Below are 16089 nucleotides of genomic sequence, written 5' to 3' on the forward strand. Positions count from 1 at the left end.
GCCGTGCCCGGAAGCCCGCCGCCAGAAAGGCGGTTTCGAGCCGAGAATTTTTCTATGAATAAAATAAAACCAAAGCTTGTTAGGCAAAAATAAAACAAGTGTCCCCCCGGGTTCCGCGGGCGCTCCGGCACGGTGGGCACAGCCGCAGGGCGGCCTGCTGGGGAGCAGGCTGGGATGGCGGCTTCCCGGCCGGCAAGGGGGCGGCCGGCCCGCAGGCGGCAGCGGTGTGGGACCGGAGGCCCCGTCTCCCCCCGAGCGTCCCGTTCGTTAAGGGGGGACGTAGGGCGGAGGGGAGCGGTAGGGGGTCATGTTCTTCGGGCGGGAGCCCTTCCCCTCCATGGGAGCCGTGAAGGGGGGGGGGCGGCTGGTAGGGCGGCGCGTTGGGGTCCTCGTCCCGCAGCGGCGTGTACTCCCCGACGGTGTCCTGGTTGAGCGGCGTGGTCTCGGGCATGCTCTGGTTGGGGTACTCTGGGGGGGGCAGCGGGGCTTTCTCCTCCTGCAGGATGAGGGGCATGCTGGAGGACGGCGGGGGCTTGGAGTCGTCCAGCTCGTCGGCGAAGATGATGGGCACGCCCTTCTTAATGAACGTGGCCTGGTCTTCGATGGTCAGCTTGCCTTTCCTCTTCTTGCGGTAGCAGATCATGGCGATGATGCCGGCCACCAGCAGGATGGCGGCCACCACCACGGCGGGGATGACGGTGTGCAGGTACACGTCGTCTTCGCTGCTCTTCTCGGGGTCCTTCCCAGCCACCACCGTCGGCGTTGCCTCCGAGATCACCCTGCCGTCCTTCATCACGGGGACAAACTGGATGTGCCTGCAGCTGCCGGAGCCCACCACCGACACGTTCAGAGGTTTGAACTCCGGCTGCAAGATGTTGGAGAAAGCCGGGCTCGGCCCCCCCGAGTCATCCGCAATCTTTCTGCTCAAAGTCCGGATCTGCTCGCGGGGGCAGGGCTCCAGAGGCAGCGTGTTGTTGGTCCATTCCACCACGATGGAGCCCTTGGCGATGTCCTGCACCGTGATGGTGCTGCTGTTCCTATCGCCGAACGCCAGGGCCAGCTTCTTCACCAGCATGATCTTCTTGTGGATGTCATTTGCCACCGCGCTGTGGTCCCCTTCCAGCCTGGCCTTGAACTTCACTGGGGATTTGTCCCCATGCGGGCGTTTGTGGACGTGGATCTCAAAAGCGTCCACGGCAAACAGCCCCCCTTTGTCGGTGGCATACATGAAGTACTCGTGCTTCCCCACGTGGCTGCGGTCCGGCATGCCGTACATGAGCTGGCTGGTGCTGTTGAACTGGACCCACGAATTCTCCTCAATCATTTGCTGCTCCTTCAGCTTCAAGGTCAGCTGCAGCTTGTCCGTGGTGGTATCTTCCTTATCGTAGAAAGTGTCTGAGGGTATTTTCACCTCAAAGTAAGTCCCCTCCCACGCGTCTACCCTGTCGATGTGGTTGGTCAGCTTGGGCGGCTCGTTGGGCTCCCAGGGCCGGGGGATGCCGCTGGCGGTGGTGCGGACGCGGGTGGGAGGGGAGGCGGTGGTCAGCTTGGAGATCGGGGAGCGGGTGGTGCTGGGAGGCTTGGTGGGACGGGGCGTTTTGGGCCTCCGGGTAGGTCTGCGTGTTGTCGCCGTGGAGGAATCCGTCGTGGACGGCGTGGCGGGCTTCAGAGTGGAGACTCTGGGCTTCTTGGTGGTGGTGGTGGGCGGCGTGATCACGGCGGTGGGCTCCACGTAGCCGGGCATCGTGGGGCGAATGGGCACGGAGACCGTCCCGGTGCCTTCCGCCAGCCTGGTCGGCTGGATCGGCCCGAGCGTGGGTGTCTGCACGATGGGGCCCCTCGTCCTGATGGTGACCGTAGGCTTCCTCGGCAGCGGGATGGGCTCCCTGACCGGCGGGGCCGTTGTCTCCGTGGGGGGAGCGATGGCGGGCGATGTTGGCGTGGGGACAATCCTCGTCGGCGGCTCTTGAGCGGCGGTGGTGGGAGGTCCGACGGCGGTCAGCGGCGTGGGGGTGGCGTTGATCTGCCGCCGCATCCTTTTTGGGAGGTGAGGTTTCTTGTTAGCGATGTGCCAGCCGACTACAGGGTAGCCGAGGCGGGCAGACATAGTCCCTTCTTTCGCCGGGGCCTCGACCTTGCTGATGTTGGGGACGCTGTTTTGACTCAAAGAACAGCCCAGTTTCCACGAGAGTAAGGCCCCGTTTTCCACCACCTTCTTTGCATTTCCCGGCCCAGCCATGAAGGCCGACATGTCAAAGAGTCTGTTATTTACAACGGGAACCAACTTCATGTTGTGAAGCTCCACCTCCGAGAAGCTTCTCATTCTGTTTAAAAGTTCGATCCTCTGCTTTGGTGTCATTTTTGTCAAATCGGCATCCAGAATGACGGTCAGGATGGTGACCGGCTCCTCTGCACCGCACACAAACGGCGTGGCGTCGCCCAAATCCTGGGCTGCCGCTCGAACCGACTGCGGCTCGCTGTGGTCTTCCTGGTGCACCTCCACGGAGAAGACGTTGGCGGCCTGCGGCACGTAGCTGCCGTTGGGGAAGGGCTGCAGCGTGCTCACCGAGATGTAGTGGACGCCCTTGTCCGTGTCCAGGGGCAGCCCTTCCAGGGAGCTGCTCTCTGCGTTCCAGTGTAACCACGAAGGCAAGGACTCCTTCCCAGCTTCGGAGACCTGCCGAAGAAGAGAAGAAGGCGCTTTTAGAAGTACAGCATCAGGACAGATTATACCAACAATAACAGTTGATTAAAAGGCTCGAGAAGAAAAAACCTGAAAGGTAACAACTGGGGAAGGAACAGCCTGGTGGGAGCGGGGCAGCCGGTGTCATCCCCTCGGCACGGTGACAAGGACAGGCTCTGCAGGGTGCACTGGTCCCTAAGACCTGAAGGACCACAGGATCTCATCAAGCGCTGCAAAGGTCACTGGCCTGCAGGATTTCACTTTCATACAGTAACTTGCTTTCACAGACAAGAAATAAAGCTGCAGACCACAGACGCCTCAGGACTCCAGTTCAGTGTTTACTTATGGCTTTTAGGTCATAGCAATGCTTTTTTTGTAGGGCTCGAGGTGCAGATGGGCAGAATGCAACGCTGGATCACAGCTCCCTCTTTCTCAGCAGGCACCAGTCATCCCTGGGGGCCCTGGTCTGGTTTCCCAGCTCAGTGCCCATGCAGAGAGCAGCCCACTCCCCTAGGCAGCAGTACCAGGCCTGCTCCACAAGTCCCACAGGGAAAGCAGCCTCACAGGGCCCTGCTCTGAAAACCTGGGTGCCCGAGAGCCCTCCAGAGAGGCTCGCAGAGCTGCACTACAACCACGTCTCTCTCCACTGGCTACTTTCGTGCTTTTCATCTGCTAAGAACAAAGCTGCTACTTCAAAAGGGTAAGGAGAGCAAAAGGAGGCTATCTGCAAGGATAGCACAGGGGCTGGGAACCTGCTGGGAGCAGCATGAGGACGCTCTGTGCCAAAGCAGCAGAGGACTGCAGGAATCAGCCCCGCTCCGCCAGCCTGGGCAGGCCAGAAAGTGTGTCACAAGGCATGATATGGTTTGCAGAGCAGAGTTTAAAGCTGTTAGCACATTTTTAGTTAATGCCTAAGCCAGAGAGCAGAAAATAAAGATTCCTGTTTGTACCAGAGGTAGAAAGTCCCAAGGACCTTGCACACTGATTTAGCCCATCCAGGCCCAGGGCCCAAGATGTGATGCCCTCCCATCCAGTTCTGCTATTCACCCCTTTGCCAGGCAGAAAGCAGCAGGCTCTGGCAGTGCTGGCACCCTCCTCCCCACCACGGCAGGGACAGGAGCTGCCATGATCCTGGCAGCCCCAAGAAGCAGCAGCCCTCCAGCTGAGCCCATGGGCTGGGCCCCTCAGTGAGGAGCCCAGGAGCTTCCTCAGGCACTCCTTGCTCCAGGTGGGGACAGTGGCAGGGCCTGCCCAGAACCAGGAGCCACCTGTGAGGAGCAAACACACACGAGGATGTGGCCACAGTGCTGCTGAGACTCACACAGTCAAGAAGAACACAGATTTTAATAGCGAGTGGTTAGATGCAAGCAGGACGTGTAGTTTCAGGCTGTATGTGGGACTCCCTCATCCGTGTGCTCTGTAAGCCACTAATAAAGGGTCACATGCTGCTGAGCTTCCCTGTGAGCCAGGGCTTCGGCTGCTCCCTTTTCCCTGTGGCTGCTGTACAACCCAAGTTGCCGTACAAGGCTCCCAGCACACAACCAACAGTCCTGTGTGCTCCTCACATTGCTGTTTGGATAACCAGACTGACTCAGAAATAGTGCCCAACCTCATGTGCCAAAAGAACAGAGTGAGACATGGCTCACTGTACTGTTTCTGCTTTGAAAACTACTTTACCAGCTTTACTTTAACAGCTTCTTCTGGCAGACATGGCAGGGTCCTGGAGGTGGAGGCCAACTGCTCAGGACCAACTTCTCTCCTGCTCCTCCTTGAAGCATATGGAGAGAAATGCACTGCTGGCACCACCAGCAAGCAGAACCTCGTGGGGACGCTGCTGGCCCCAGGTCTGACTGAACTCACGACCTTAAGGACTCGTGTTAGGCTCCAGCAGAGCCCTCTGTGTAGGTCTGTCCTGGTCACGTCACTGCTGTTAGGGAACTGTGCTGCATGTGAGCAGGGCTCCAGACTCTTCTATCAGCATTTCCTTCCAATATCACTTCCGACAGTATTTGCCGAGGCTGCACACGGTTAATGCAAGGTTAATGATTCAGGATCTCTCGCTTTCATGTACAGTTTCCCAGCTTTCCACTCACACCATAAATATCAGCCTTAAGCCCCATAACTTTCCGCAGAGTTCTGCTTTCAAAACAACTCTTCTGTTGCTCAAGAAAAGAGGGCTGCCTTTGTTTTTCCTATAGCTGAGATAATTGTAAACCAATGCTTATTGGCTAAAGGTTACAGCAGCCTGGTAGCATGCTGCAGACCATCACAAAACGAGTAATTTTAAATCCACACAGGGGTCTGGCTGGCTCTGAGACCCCGCTCCCAGCACACACGCACTGCTGTTATTTTTAGGCCGGCCAGGAGCAGGCAGGCAGCTCATAAACTAAGATAGCTCCATTTGATTTGTTTTTCAAACTTGGAGCTCAGAGCCCTGTAGCCAACGAGACAAAGACAAGCAAACAAGCTGTGAGCAGAGCTGCTGCCTCCAAGGGAATTCAGGCAGAAAAAACCTGCATTCTTGCTTACAAAAGTCCCCTCTAATCCTCCAAGTATTCAGTCCTCCTCCTCCCATGGAATCCTGCAGAAAGCAGGCAGTGATCCCATGCCAGGACTGCCACGGTGCCAGGACACAGCCCTGCTGGGTGGAGGTGAATGCTGGGGGCAGCAGGGAGACTCCCCAACCCTGTGCTGCGAGACCTTTGCTACCCAGGGCAGCCGAGGACTCCACGTTCCCACTTCCCATACCCTCTCCTACAAAGTCCCAGGGCTGAGGGGTGCTCCTGCAGCTCTACGCTGCCCCTTCTCCCCGTGTCCACATATCAGCTGAGCCCCAGCACCCTGCAGGACTGCAGGAGAGGGCACGGCCAGGGTGAGCCTGAGCCTCCCCACCTGCCCATGGAGGCTGGGAGCGAGGCGTGTGCAGGCAGCACAGAGCTGCTCCCTGGCAGCACACACACAGCCACGTCACGCAGAGGCAGCCGCCCCGCTCTGCTCCCCCAGCACTGCCTGAGCCACCCGCTGGCCCTGTGCCGGGCGGCCGCCCCCAGCTCATGCCATTCCCTGCCATGCCCTCACTCCTGCTATAAGGGCACCATTCAGAGCCCCACCGGGCCTGGGCGAGGGAACACAGCGGCTGCTTCACCGGAGGTCACAGCGGAACACGGAGCGTCCCAAGAAACCCTCCTTTCATGGGGGCCGTGGCTGCGGTTTGTGCAGCCGCTTTGTCACGGTGCGGCCCACGCGCTGCCCTGTGGCATGGCTGGGGGTGAATGTGGGGCAGGAAAAGCCTGACGTGGCCTCAAAACGCAGCTCGGGGCAGGATCTTCCCTCAGAGCAACTTTCTGTAAGCAAAAGGGCAAAGGGAAGCAAAAATACCAGGGGGCAGGGATGCCGAGCACTGGGGGCTTGGTGCTGCCAGCACTGAGCTTTCTTCCTGCCACCAGCACATCACAGGGAACTGGGGAGAGGGGCAAGGAGAGGGGAGCAGAGCTGGCAGCCCCGGGTCAGGCTGTGCACAGGGTGCTGCTGCTTCCCTTGCTTCAGTCTCCCCGGATGCTCAGGGCAGCAGCCCGGCCGAGCAGGACAAAACAAGGAACTTCCCAGCCTGTCTGAAGTGCTGGTTTATAATTAGATTGAGTCACATTTTCCACTCCTCCAAATTCAGAGCTTGTTACTAAGCGTGCACTGAAAATGCCAAACTCCCCAACTGTTTTGCTGCAGGAAGGAGATAAGCAGTCTCTCAGCCCCCCAACAGCAGCCTTATCAGCTCCTCTTATCGCCCCAATTGCAGCACTGCTCTCAGGCAGCGCCCTGCCCAAGAAGCCCTTTGCCTGGACCTGCTCCAGACATCACTTCTATCCCAGCACAGCCACTGTAAATAGCTGCTGTTGCTTCATCTGTCAGTTAGTCAAGGTCTAAGGAAACAGGGGAGCGAGGTGAAGCTGCTGAAGTGTTTCCCCTCCATGCAGCTCGGTGTGCCCGGCACCCTTCGCTCAGTGCACTGCGGGGCTGGTGCTGACACTGAGGCACGGCACTGATGGCCAATTCTAATGCCAGGACTCCTGCAACCCAACCCTAAAACAAGGCTCCCCGAGGGCTGGTGAGAGCAAAGCTGTGTAGCAAGAGCCGCTCCAGCAAATGGTAAGCAGAAGAACCTTTGGAAAGATCAGGCTCCTGCCTGGAAAGCAAAGACTTTGTTTGCCCAGATTGATACCCGGCGCTCAGATGGCCTCACCAGCCCTCAGCACAGATGCACCACGCACAGCAGCTGCCTAAGTTCGTTCTGCTGCTGCAATCACTTCACCACCAGCTATGCTTGCACAGAGCAGCAGCTCCTCGGGGCCCTGCTACGTGCTCCACCTACCTTCCCCACAAAGGCCCAGTGAGGCCGTGCACTGCACAACCAACACATCAGAAGCCAAGGCCAGGAGGAGTCCACCGTGCTCACCTGGAGACTTCTCTTCAACACTGGCTGGGCAGATGTGCTGCTGGGACCTGCCCCACGCCTGATCCACTCCCCACCCCCGCTGCCACTGTGCTCCCCAGCTCTGCCTGGCTCTACCAAGCATGGCTACAAATGGCAGAAGTTTAAGGAAACGACCTAACAGTTGTGTTTGAGCTGCATGCCTTGCGACTGCACGTGATGTTCAGATCTGGGGGCACTGCCTGCTGTTCCTGGAGAGACGCTGGAAGCCCAGATGTCTCCTGTTTCCTGCAACCAGATTGGAGAAACGGTGCCTCTGGTTCACAGTTTGGCACCAGAAAGCCTCTCCTGCAGACATCAGATGCTTTTTGCAACAGCTTCCCCAGCAGCCAGATCAGCTTCTTGGAGCCAGGACGGGGGCAAACACCACGTCAATGCTGTCCTTTGTCTGGTTTTAACTTGGCGTTGGCTTTCCTGATGTGAGTGGGGGTGCTGAGAGCAGAGAGCTGCACTTGCTGCAAAAGCCACTGTTCCAAATTGCGACAACAGTGCTCTAAGTGTTAGTGCTGCTGCCCTTGCACTGATTATCTGCTGTCACTCAGGCAGCGATGGGAGGCATAGATTTTCACACAGGGAGCATGGGACAACCTTAAAGGTTGCACTCCCAGACCTCACTGAGAACAAGAATGGTAACATCAAATCCCACACCACTCACCTTGGCTAATGTGCTCTTCTGGGACCTCTTGAACTGGAAGGAGAAAGACTACAGCTCTGGGTATTCCAGCTGATCACATCGGGTTTGAGCCAAAGGCAGACATGGAAAAGCACACAGTTATGGGATGGGGTATTTATAGCAGAGAAAAGGAAGTTTTATACAAGGCTCCAGCAACATTTTGCCTGCAGTACTCTGTATAGCTCTGGTCAGGCACCCACAAGAAAAATAAACTCAAGCTGGAAGAGGTGCAGGAGACAGCTGCAAAATGAGGAGAGGAAAAGAAAGCTTATTTTATGGGGAAAGACTAAAGAGATTGGCTTGTTTAATCTAACCAAATCAAGACAGGAGAACATGCCTGTCACTTTTAAATACATAAAGGAAGTAAATATTATGAAGGTGGAAGAGAGATTCAGGCTAAAGGGCAGCACAAATATTTCTAGCTATCTCTAAATTTAGGCTAGAAGTCGCATTTTTAATCAGAGCAGCCCAATTCTGGAACAGCCTTCAAATGGCAGCAGTAAGAGCAGGAAATCCAACTGTTTTTATCCTGGGTGCGATGAGTTTCTCAGCAACAGGACGCAGCTGAGCACGCTGCCCTGCTGGCTGCAGAGATGCAACAGGTCAGGGTTTGCTCCTTTCTCTGCACATCCACCTCTGCGTTCTGACGCGCTGCCCCAGCGCACTGGAATAAACTTGCTTTTGTGCTCAGCCATAGCACCTCACCTGCTCCGAAGCTGGCAGGGGGTAGCAGGGAAGCACTGGTGCCTGCTGGCAGCAGCACTACCTGACTGTGCAGTGAGCCCACGCAGCTGGGCAGGCGCCTGCCAGGCACTCCTCCGCAGCGCTGCCAATGCTGCCCGTTGTTTCCAGCCCACAACCAAGTTTGCAGAGAAAACTACTTTGTCTACAGGCGGCTGGAATCTGCTAACCAGCAGGGAGAGGAGCCGGGAGGCAGCTTCAAGGGGCTCCCCACCATAGTGAGGATGGAGCCTACAAATGATCGGTGGGAACTGCCTAGAAATGGAGCAGCCACACCACTCTCAGGCTCCTGAGGCTTGGGGATGTCATGTATCAATTGTTCCTTTTTCTTAAATGAGATGATATCCAGCTTCCTAGAAATTTAAGGGCTCTGAACGTAGGCAAGTACATCTCCTTGTAAGCACCGATTCACTGCTACACCTCAAAAGGGTGTCCCTACTCTCTCTCATTAGGGGTCAAGTACCCCATTTAGCAACATCCAGATCATAGAATCCTAGAATGGCCTGGGTTGAAAAGAACCTCAGAGATCATCCACTTTCAACCCCCCCTGCTGTGTGCAGGTCACCAACCAGCAGCCCAGGCTGCCCAGAGCCACATCCAGCCTGGCCTTGAATGCCTGCAGGGATGGGGCATCCACAGCCTCCTTGGCAACCTGTTCCAGTGCCTCACCACCCTGTGTGAAAAACCCTAAATGCACCATGTTATCACTGCTCTGGCTCAGGCAGCCTGAGAAAAAGAGCAGAGCAGCTTGCCCTGAAAGCACCCCAGCACTCCAGGATTGCCTATGTATGCCAGGAATCAAATCCCCATTGGGAAGGCTGGCCTCGCTCAGCAGCCAACACAGCTCTCGGTGCAAGGGAGAGCCCTTCCAGATGCCTGCTAAGTGAGGCCAGGAGCACTGCCACAGAGCCTGCCTCACTTTTAAAATCAATTTCAAGGTGAACAGATGCAATGTGCATTCAGGCAAACCCACGTATGAGCGTGGAAATTGCTCCCAGCCTTTGCTGATCTACATCCCAACCAGCAACTGCTCCTCCAGTCCCGCTCCAGCACGCTCCCTTTGCTGCTCTCCAAGCATCTGTTGCTATCAGCAAAGACTCCTCGATACCAGTGGCAGAAGTATTGTTCAGAGCTGCTAGATGGGGCTGAAATAATGCACCACAGAGCCACCCTACAGCTATCAAAGACGACTGTTGTGCCAGGAAGAGAAGCTGTGGTGTTGAACAAGCACTGAGAATGCCTTCTTGCTGTCAAAGTAGCCATTAGACAACACCAAAACAAGCCAGCCTGCAACAAAACTCAAAAACAAAGCAATCGTTTCTGTAATACAAGATCTTAACAGTTTCCTCCAGTGAATTCACAGAAGGAGATGTGAGATGTGCAGCAGCGCCCACCACACACCAAGCCATGAACCAGGCAGAGCTGATGGGCACAGCAGCCCTGAACAACCCTCCTGCTCACAAAGATCCACACTGAAGAGTCTGCTCCCTCCAAAGCTGAAGCCTGGTACCCTCACATAAGTGTCCTGTGCTAACGAACCCCCACCTGGCAGTGGTTCAAGTAGGGCAGCCACCACCACCCTCCACCAGGTTAATCAATCATCACAAGCCTTGCTCTGAAACCAGCCCACCCCACCTCCAGCTAGCCCCAGGGCTCACCCACCGCACGTCTCTATCCCCCATCTGACAGACAGCCCGTCAATAACAGATGCATTCTTCAGATTCTCTACCTGCCATCAGGATGCTGCAATCCCACAGCTGGAGACAGCGAGATCGTGAATCCAGACTGATGTAATTGCTCAACAGCGTGCACAGCTAAAACAAACCTGCCTGCAAGGAGAGGCTGAGATGTCAGGCTGCCTCCTGAGTTGCTCTATCTCCCTCTGATCTTCTGAAAGGCACTCGAAGGTTGGCCTGTTACAACATTTTCCAAAAATGGATTTTTAAAAGTATTTTTCAATTCTACTTTCAGAAAAAAAAAAACAACCCCTAAGATTGGAAGTGTGCTTTCTTTCAAAAACAGAATTTTCCTGAGCTCTCCATCCCCAGCAGATGCTGAGACAACTTCTCAGCACCCTTCCAGAAAAGGACAAGAGCTGAACAAGCATCTGTTTGGCAGCACATCTGTCCTCCTCCAGGCTGTCTCAACGTTTCCTTGCCCCCAGGACCGCTTACAAAGCTTGGCTTTTGGGTGTCCGCAGTGCCAGCAGGTCAGACAAAAAGAAAGGTTCTCATCTTCCCAAGAGGACTTAGGGACAAGGTCAGGAAAGACTACGTCAAACACAGAACAGAGCCCTGCTCCCAGAACACAGCCTGTTTGTCTGACAATATTTTGTTTCCATAGTGAAGCAGCTCCCCGAGTGTCACGGCGGCAGACTCAGGCAATCCACAGCTGCCCCAATCCTGAGGCAGCATCTCCCCAGGAACACGCCTGTCCTCCCAGGGGCTGTGTGCTTTAACAGCTTAAACGCAGCCAAAAGACCTGAGCAACTGTCCCAACGACTGCCTTACCGTAGAGGAAAGAAACTTTGCAACGAGGTGAGAAAGATCTCCATCCTTCTTCCGCAGCCCTACAAAGCCTCAAGGGAGCTCTGCTGCAACCTCACTGCACTCTCGTGGTAACCCCACCAACAGCTGAAAATGAGCCCCAAGGAATGCCATTTCTCACCTGGACTACTTCTCCATTGGAAGCAATTAAATCTGTGGGGATGGAGACTCTGAAGAAGCGGCCCACCACGGCGGAGCTGTCTGGTATCCCCACCACAGCCGGCACAGTCTCTCGGAGGTCTGAGAGCACGGAGTGCATGGAGGCCTCCAGCTGGTTTTCCCAGTCCTTCAGCACTTCTGCCGGCTCGCTGGGCCAGTGGCAGTGAGCTGAGGCTGCAAGCAGCAGCACTGGGAGCAAAGTCCTCCCCAGGAACGGGGGCTGCAGGACACATCCAACAGTCATTCTGCCCAGTGGCTCTCAGACGGCGCTCCAGCCGGAGGAGGGACGCGGGGTGGGGTGTGCAGGCACGGCAGTGCAGGCAGCGGATCTGCCACTCCTCACAGCAGCCTCATCCTAAGGGTCCTGGCAACCTGGGTGAGGAAAGGAAACCCATCAGCAAACTAATCGCAATCCCCAGCCAGCCAGCCAGCACGCACAGACCTCCTTGTGATGGACGCCGGGCTTCCTACCTTCCACCCCATTTGTTTTAATTCGCTTTTGGATTAAACCCTAAGAGTTAACGCTATCAGCGAGAGCTTCCCAGCTCTTTCCCTGATGTACAGCATCTCTAGAGCAATCAGACCCTCCTGCTTTCCATGCACACAGTTATGCTGCTCCTGGAGCACCCACTGGCCCCAGGCTCTGGGCAGACACAGTGCAGAGGGGTCTTTGGAGGCAAGCTGCACTCAGGCTGGGGCAGCAGCAAATTTAAACGCTGATTACTCAGCATGAAGGCCCCTAGAAACCTTTGATACTCGATGCATGACAGATGCTTACAGATGCTTCCTCTCCTCCGCCCCATAGCCTGACTTCTCAAAACTCTATTCCAGTCTTTGGGATTAGCCAGTATCCATGCCTGACTCTGGGGCCAGCAACACACAATCTAGGATCAGACCTGAGCAAGCTAGGCATGTGAGGCCACAGAGCGCACTTGGAACTGGACTGCCGGGGACCCAGGTGCTCAGGCACCTTTAACCAACCCTTCATTTCCCAGGCTGAGAGCAGCAGCTCCGAATTCCCAGAGCAAACCCTGCCTGCCTCACGACCACCAGCCAGAGCCCCCAGCACAGCTCCCACACGGGGGTGTACGCCTGGCTGCCCTCACACACCTCCTGCTGCCCGGAGTGCAGAGCGTGCGAGCAGGGCTGGGAGCTGCCCTGTGCAAAGCCATCACAGGGCGGGTTCTGCATCCGCCCAGCTAACGAACAAAGCTGGAGCTCGCTGTGGGCGCCTTGAGGCTGACGCAGAGCTTGTGCTATTCTGGACACTGAGTCCTTGGGCTGAGGATGCTTTAGCGTTCCTCACCCCTGAAGCTGTTTGCTTGTCAAGATGAAACCTAATCCATCCCCAAACCCTGCAGCCCGCCACCCATTGCTGCAGCATGCTTTGGCCGGAGGCCACACGGCTGCACACAGTGGGCAGTGGGATTGCAAGTCGAACACAGTAACCTCTGGTGCAGCATTTGTCAGGCAAATACCTGATCCGAGCACCGCCAGTCTCAAAAAACCCTCAAGTGAAAGGCAGGAGAAACAGCAGAGGTAGAAAACAGTGCTGGAAAGCCCTGGGAATCAGGTGGGAGGGGGTCAGTGTGAGATGCTGGGCCACAGGAGAGCCCAGGGCAGGAGCACATCGGGCTGAGTAACAGAGAAACCAAATCCGGGCTCTTCCCAAAGGCAACACTGTGGTCTTTACCCAGAGTCAAACACCTGAGCTGCCTCTCCAAACACTGTCACCACCAGAAATGGAACAGCTGGATAGGTAAAGGCAAGCCTCACTTCCTGCAGGCTCCAGCTCCTGCCAGCTCCCTGCCTTGTCAGGAGAAGAGAATCCAACACACATCAAATGGCACAGGAATGTGGATGAATTTTGGACATGGTGAATTTGGATGAGCTTGAAGTCACCTCAACAAGAAGAGAACTACAGCAACAGGTATCCAGAGAACTTCCAACGTGCTCTGCACATCTTGTTCTGAATGAGTTCTGGAGACAGAACAAGGCTCTGAAGGAGCCTCTGGTGAGGCCACTGACTGCCACAGTGGGAAACCAGGGCACTGTCACTCTGCACAGAGCTATAAGAAGGTAGAAAGGGGCTCTCAGCCTCCACAGAGCCTGCACCCATAGCACCTTGTCCATGAGCTTCTTCGCCTGCACCCCCATCACTGGAAGGTCCTGCTGCACAGAGGGACTAGAGAGCAGCCGTGCTGCAAGCACGGGCAGATCAGAGGCTGCAGCCAGGGGAGGAAGGCAGCAGCTGAGGAATGTGGCTGCTGTGGAGCTGAGATGGTATCAGCACAGAAACACGGCTGCTGCTCACAGCTGAGCCTCCACACCTGCGTGGGATGGACGTGCAGACAGCAGGACATACAGCCAGCTAGCCAGCAGCAGCCATGCAGAGCTACAGCCACACCTGCAGAGGTGGGCACCGTGTCCCCACAGCAGCAATGCCCCCCATTTGTCAAGGCTGCAGGAACCACGCACTGCCATGGTGTGGCTCTGTGTTGTTAAGCCAACTCTGTGATTCGCCCCAGGGCGTTCCTGTGGGATGGATAGAAGTGCCTGAGCAGAACAGAGCCAGTCCCTGATATCTGTGGCCAGCAGGAGAGGAGGATGAAGTCATCACCCACTGCAGAATCACCGGAGCAGGCAGCAGGCGCTGCCCGTGCCCCTCAGCCAAGCAACTCAGGCTGTGCAGATCTAGTCGGACAATTGCAGGTCACACCAATTCCAAATTCCATTTAGGAAAACCAGAGAACAGTCTCTGTACCCAGAAGCAGAGCACAATGGAGGTACAGGAAGAATTCTGTAGCCATTGTCAAAAGAAAAGCCAGGAGAAGCAAGAACAGCATTACACCACCAAGAAATCTCTTTAATACAGCTCCTTACCAAACAATAAGCTGAAGCGGTGCCAGGCTCTCACACTGCGCTGGGACCAAAGGCAGGGCAGCTCCCAGAAGCAGAGCAATGCCCCCAGCTATGGTCTCTTCATGAGAGATCCTCACCTGTGCACAGCACAGAGCTGTGAATCTGGATACAAGTGCAGACACACAGAACCAACGTGGGAGGGTGGAAAAAGCATGGGCACCTGCACGACGCCTCTGGGGGAGTTCAAGAGTTACAGCCAAACTATTTCACGTGCGGCGACGGGCAAAGCGCAGACTCACTTGTTTGAGACTGCTCAGTCACAGGTAGAAGATAAGAGAGTTCAGGAGCTTCCATGAGCTGTGACTAGCTGTGACTAGCACGGAGCCAGAGAGGATCAGAAAGGCCAACAGCCTGCTGTCCAGCCAGGTGCTGGGACAGGCTGCCCCATCTCTGGATGCGCTCAAGGCAGGCTGGGTGGGATCCTGGGCAGTTGAGCTGGTGGTTGGCATCCCTGCCTGCTTCAGTGAGTTGGAGCCAGACATCTTTAAGGCCCCCTCCAAACTAAGCCATTCCATGATTCTGCCGTTTCATGCAAGCTCAGAACAGAGCCAAAAATCAAACAGAATTCTGCACCGCTGCTCTCTGCTCTGCAGGCATCACCATGCTGCAGGGCTCATCCTCTTGCTTTCAGGTTATCGGGCCAGGCCACCCCAGCTTCTCCACACAGCAGCATTCCCTCCTCCGGCAGGATCTGTGCTGCCACGTTTGGCAGAACCACCACAAAGGTTCAGGTTAGTCCTGAATTTCAGGATGTTTTGCTCTGTCTGATCTTATGAAAATACCCAGTTTCTCTTTATCCTCCTGCTTCTGTGAGAGCTCTTTTGGGTCTCCACTTTGAACCTCCAAAATGCTGGATTAAACATCAAAGCTGGGATCAACATCTGCTTTGGCCTTGGTGCTCAGCACACATGCCAATGTTGATGTCTGATTGCTGATGCCAAATCCCCATCTTGGAGCACGCAGCCGGGCCTGCTGGGTGATGCTGATATGATGCTGACTTGCCAAGACAATTCTGGAGCTGACTCCTCCATGCAACCACAAGGCCTGCTGATGTGCTAAGGATATGCACTGCTTCATATGCACGAAGGCAGAACAGAGCGGCCAGAAGACAGGGCTGAAAGTGAGACCTGGGCAACACAGCTCCTGCTGGCCACAGGACCTCGCTGACTGCCCACCGCAGGACCAGGAGTGCAGCTGCCCTAGGAATAACTTCTGTGTGACCAACTACATCACAGCTCCAACAAGAACCTGCTGATGTGAGCCCCAGCGCAGCTGCACCTAATCCAATTGCTCAAGTACAGTCACATCAGTGGGCTGTGGTAATTAATCACTGCCAGCATGTTAATGCCTCTGAATCCTGCATGCTAAAAGCCTGAGTAGCTGCCTTCCCGTGCCCTGCTCCAGATAAGGAACTAAGGAGAGCAAGGAGGAATCCCACCTACCTGAGCTGCTTATTTACCACTGTCTCCATAAAGACAACACTGAAACAAATGGTGTCTCCCTAAGGAAGAGGGAGCAGAATGCAACGGGCTGGTGCAACTTCCCAAAGCACATCTATTGTACGTGCACAGCTCTCGTGCATGTTCCCACAGGAGAATCTCTGGGCAAGTCCCATCAGTGGCTGCGTGTCGAGGCAGCAAGCAGGAGGAATGATGCAATGCGGTGGGACGGCTGGGAGCGGGCAGGGGCACAGTGCTGCACATGCCCCAGTGCCTACTGCTGCTGGGAGCTGGGGGGGGCTGGGCAGCTGGGGGTTTCTCCCACCCTCCACCCTTCCAGCACAGCAGTGACCCAGGCACTCACCAGCTCCAGCCTCCGCATGCCTGGCTGAGTTATGGGAGGGACACGCAGGAGAACAGTTGCTCAGGGACATTTGGCA

General features: G+C 55.8%; 1 protein-coding gene across 1 annotated transcript; it reads right to left on the minus strand.

Annotated features, from left to right (window-relative positions):
- Positions 1-192: 192 nt before the first annotated feature.
- On the minus strand, positions 193-15858 carry DAG1 (dystroglycan 1). The gene is given in 3 exon segments (XM_042823311.1): positions 193-360; positions 362-2677; positions 11251-15858. Coding segments are annotated over 3 exon segments (2691 nt in total). The 5' UTR covers positions 11533-15858; the 3' UTR covers positions 193-267.
- Between the last annotated feature and the right edge of the window lie 231 nt (positions 15859-16089).

The sequence above is a fragment of the Centrocercus urophasianus genome, unplaced genomic scaffold (assembly GCF_019232065.1).
Source record: "Centrocercus urophasianus isolate 14NV4802_14NV808 unplaced genomic scaffold, USGS_Curo_1.0 seq_22, whole genome shotgun sequence".
NCBI lineage: Eukaryota > Metazoa > Chordata > Aves > Galliformes > Phasianidae > Centrocercus > Centrocercus urophasianus.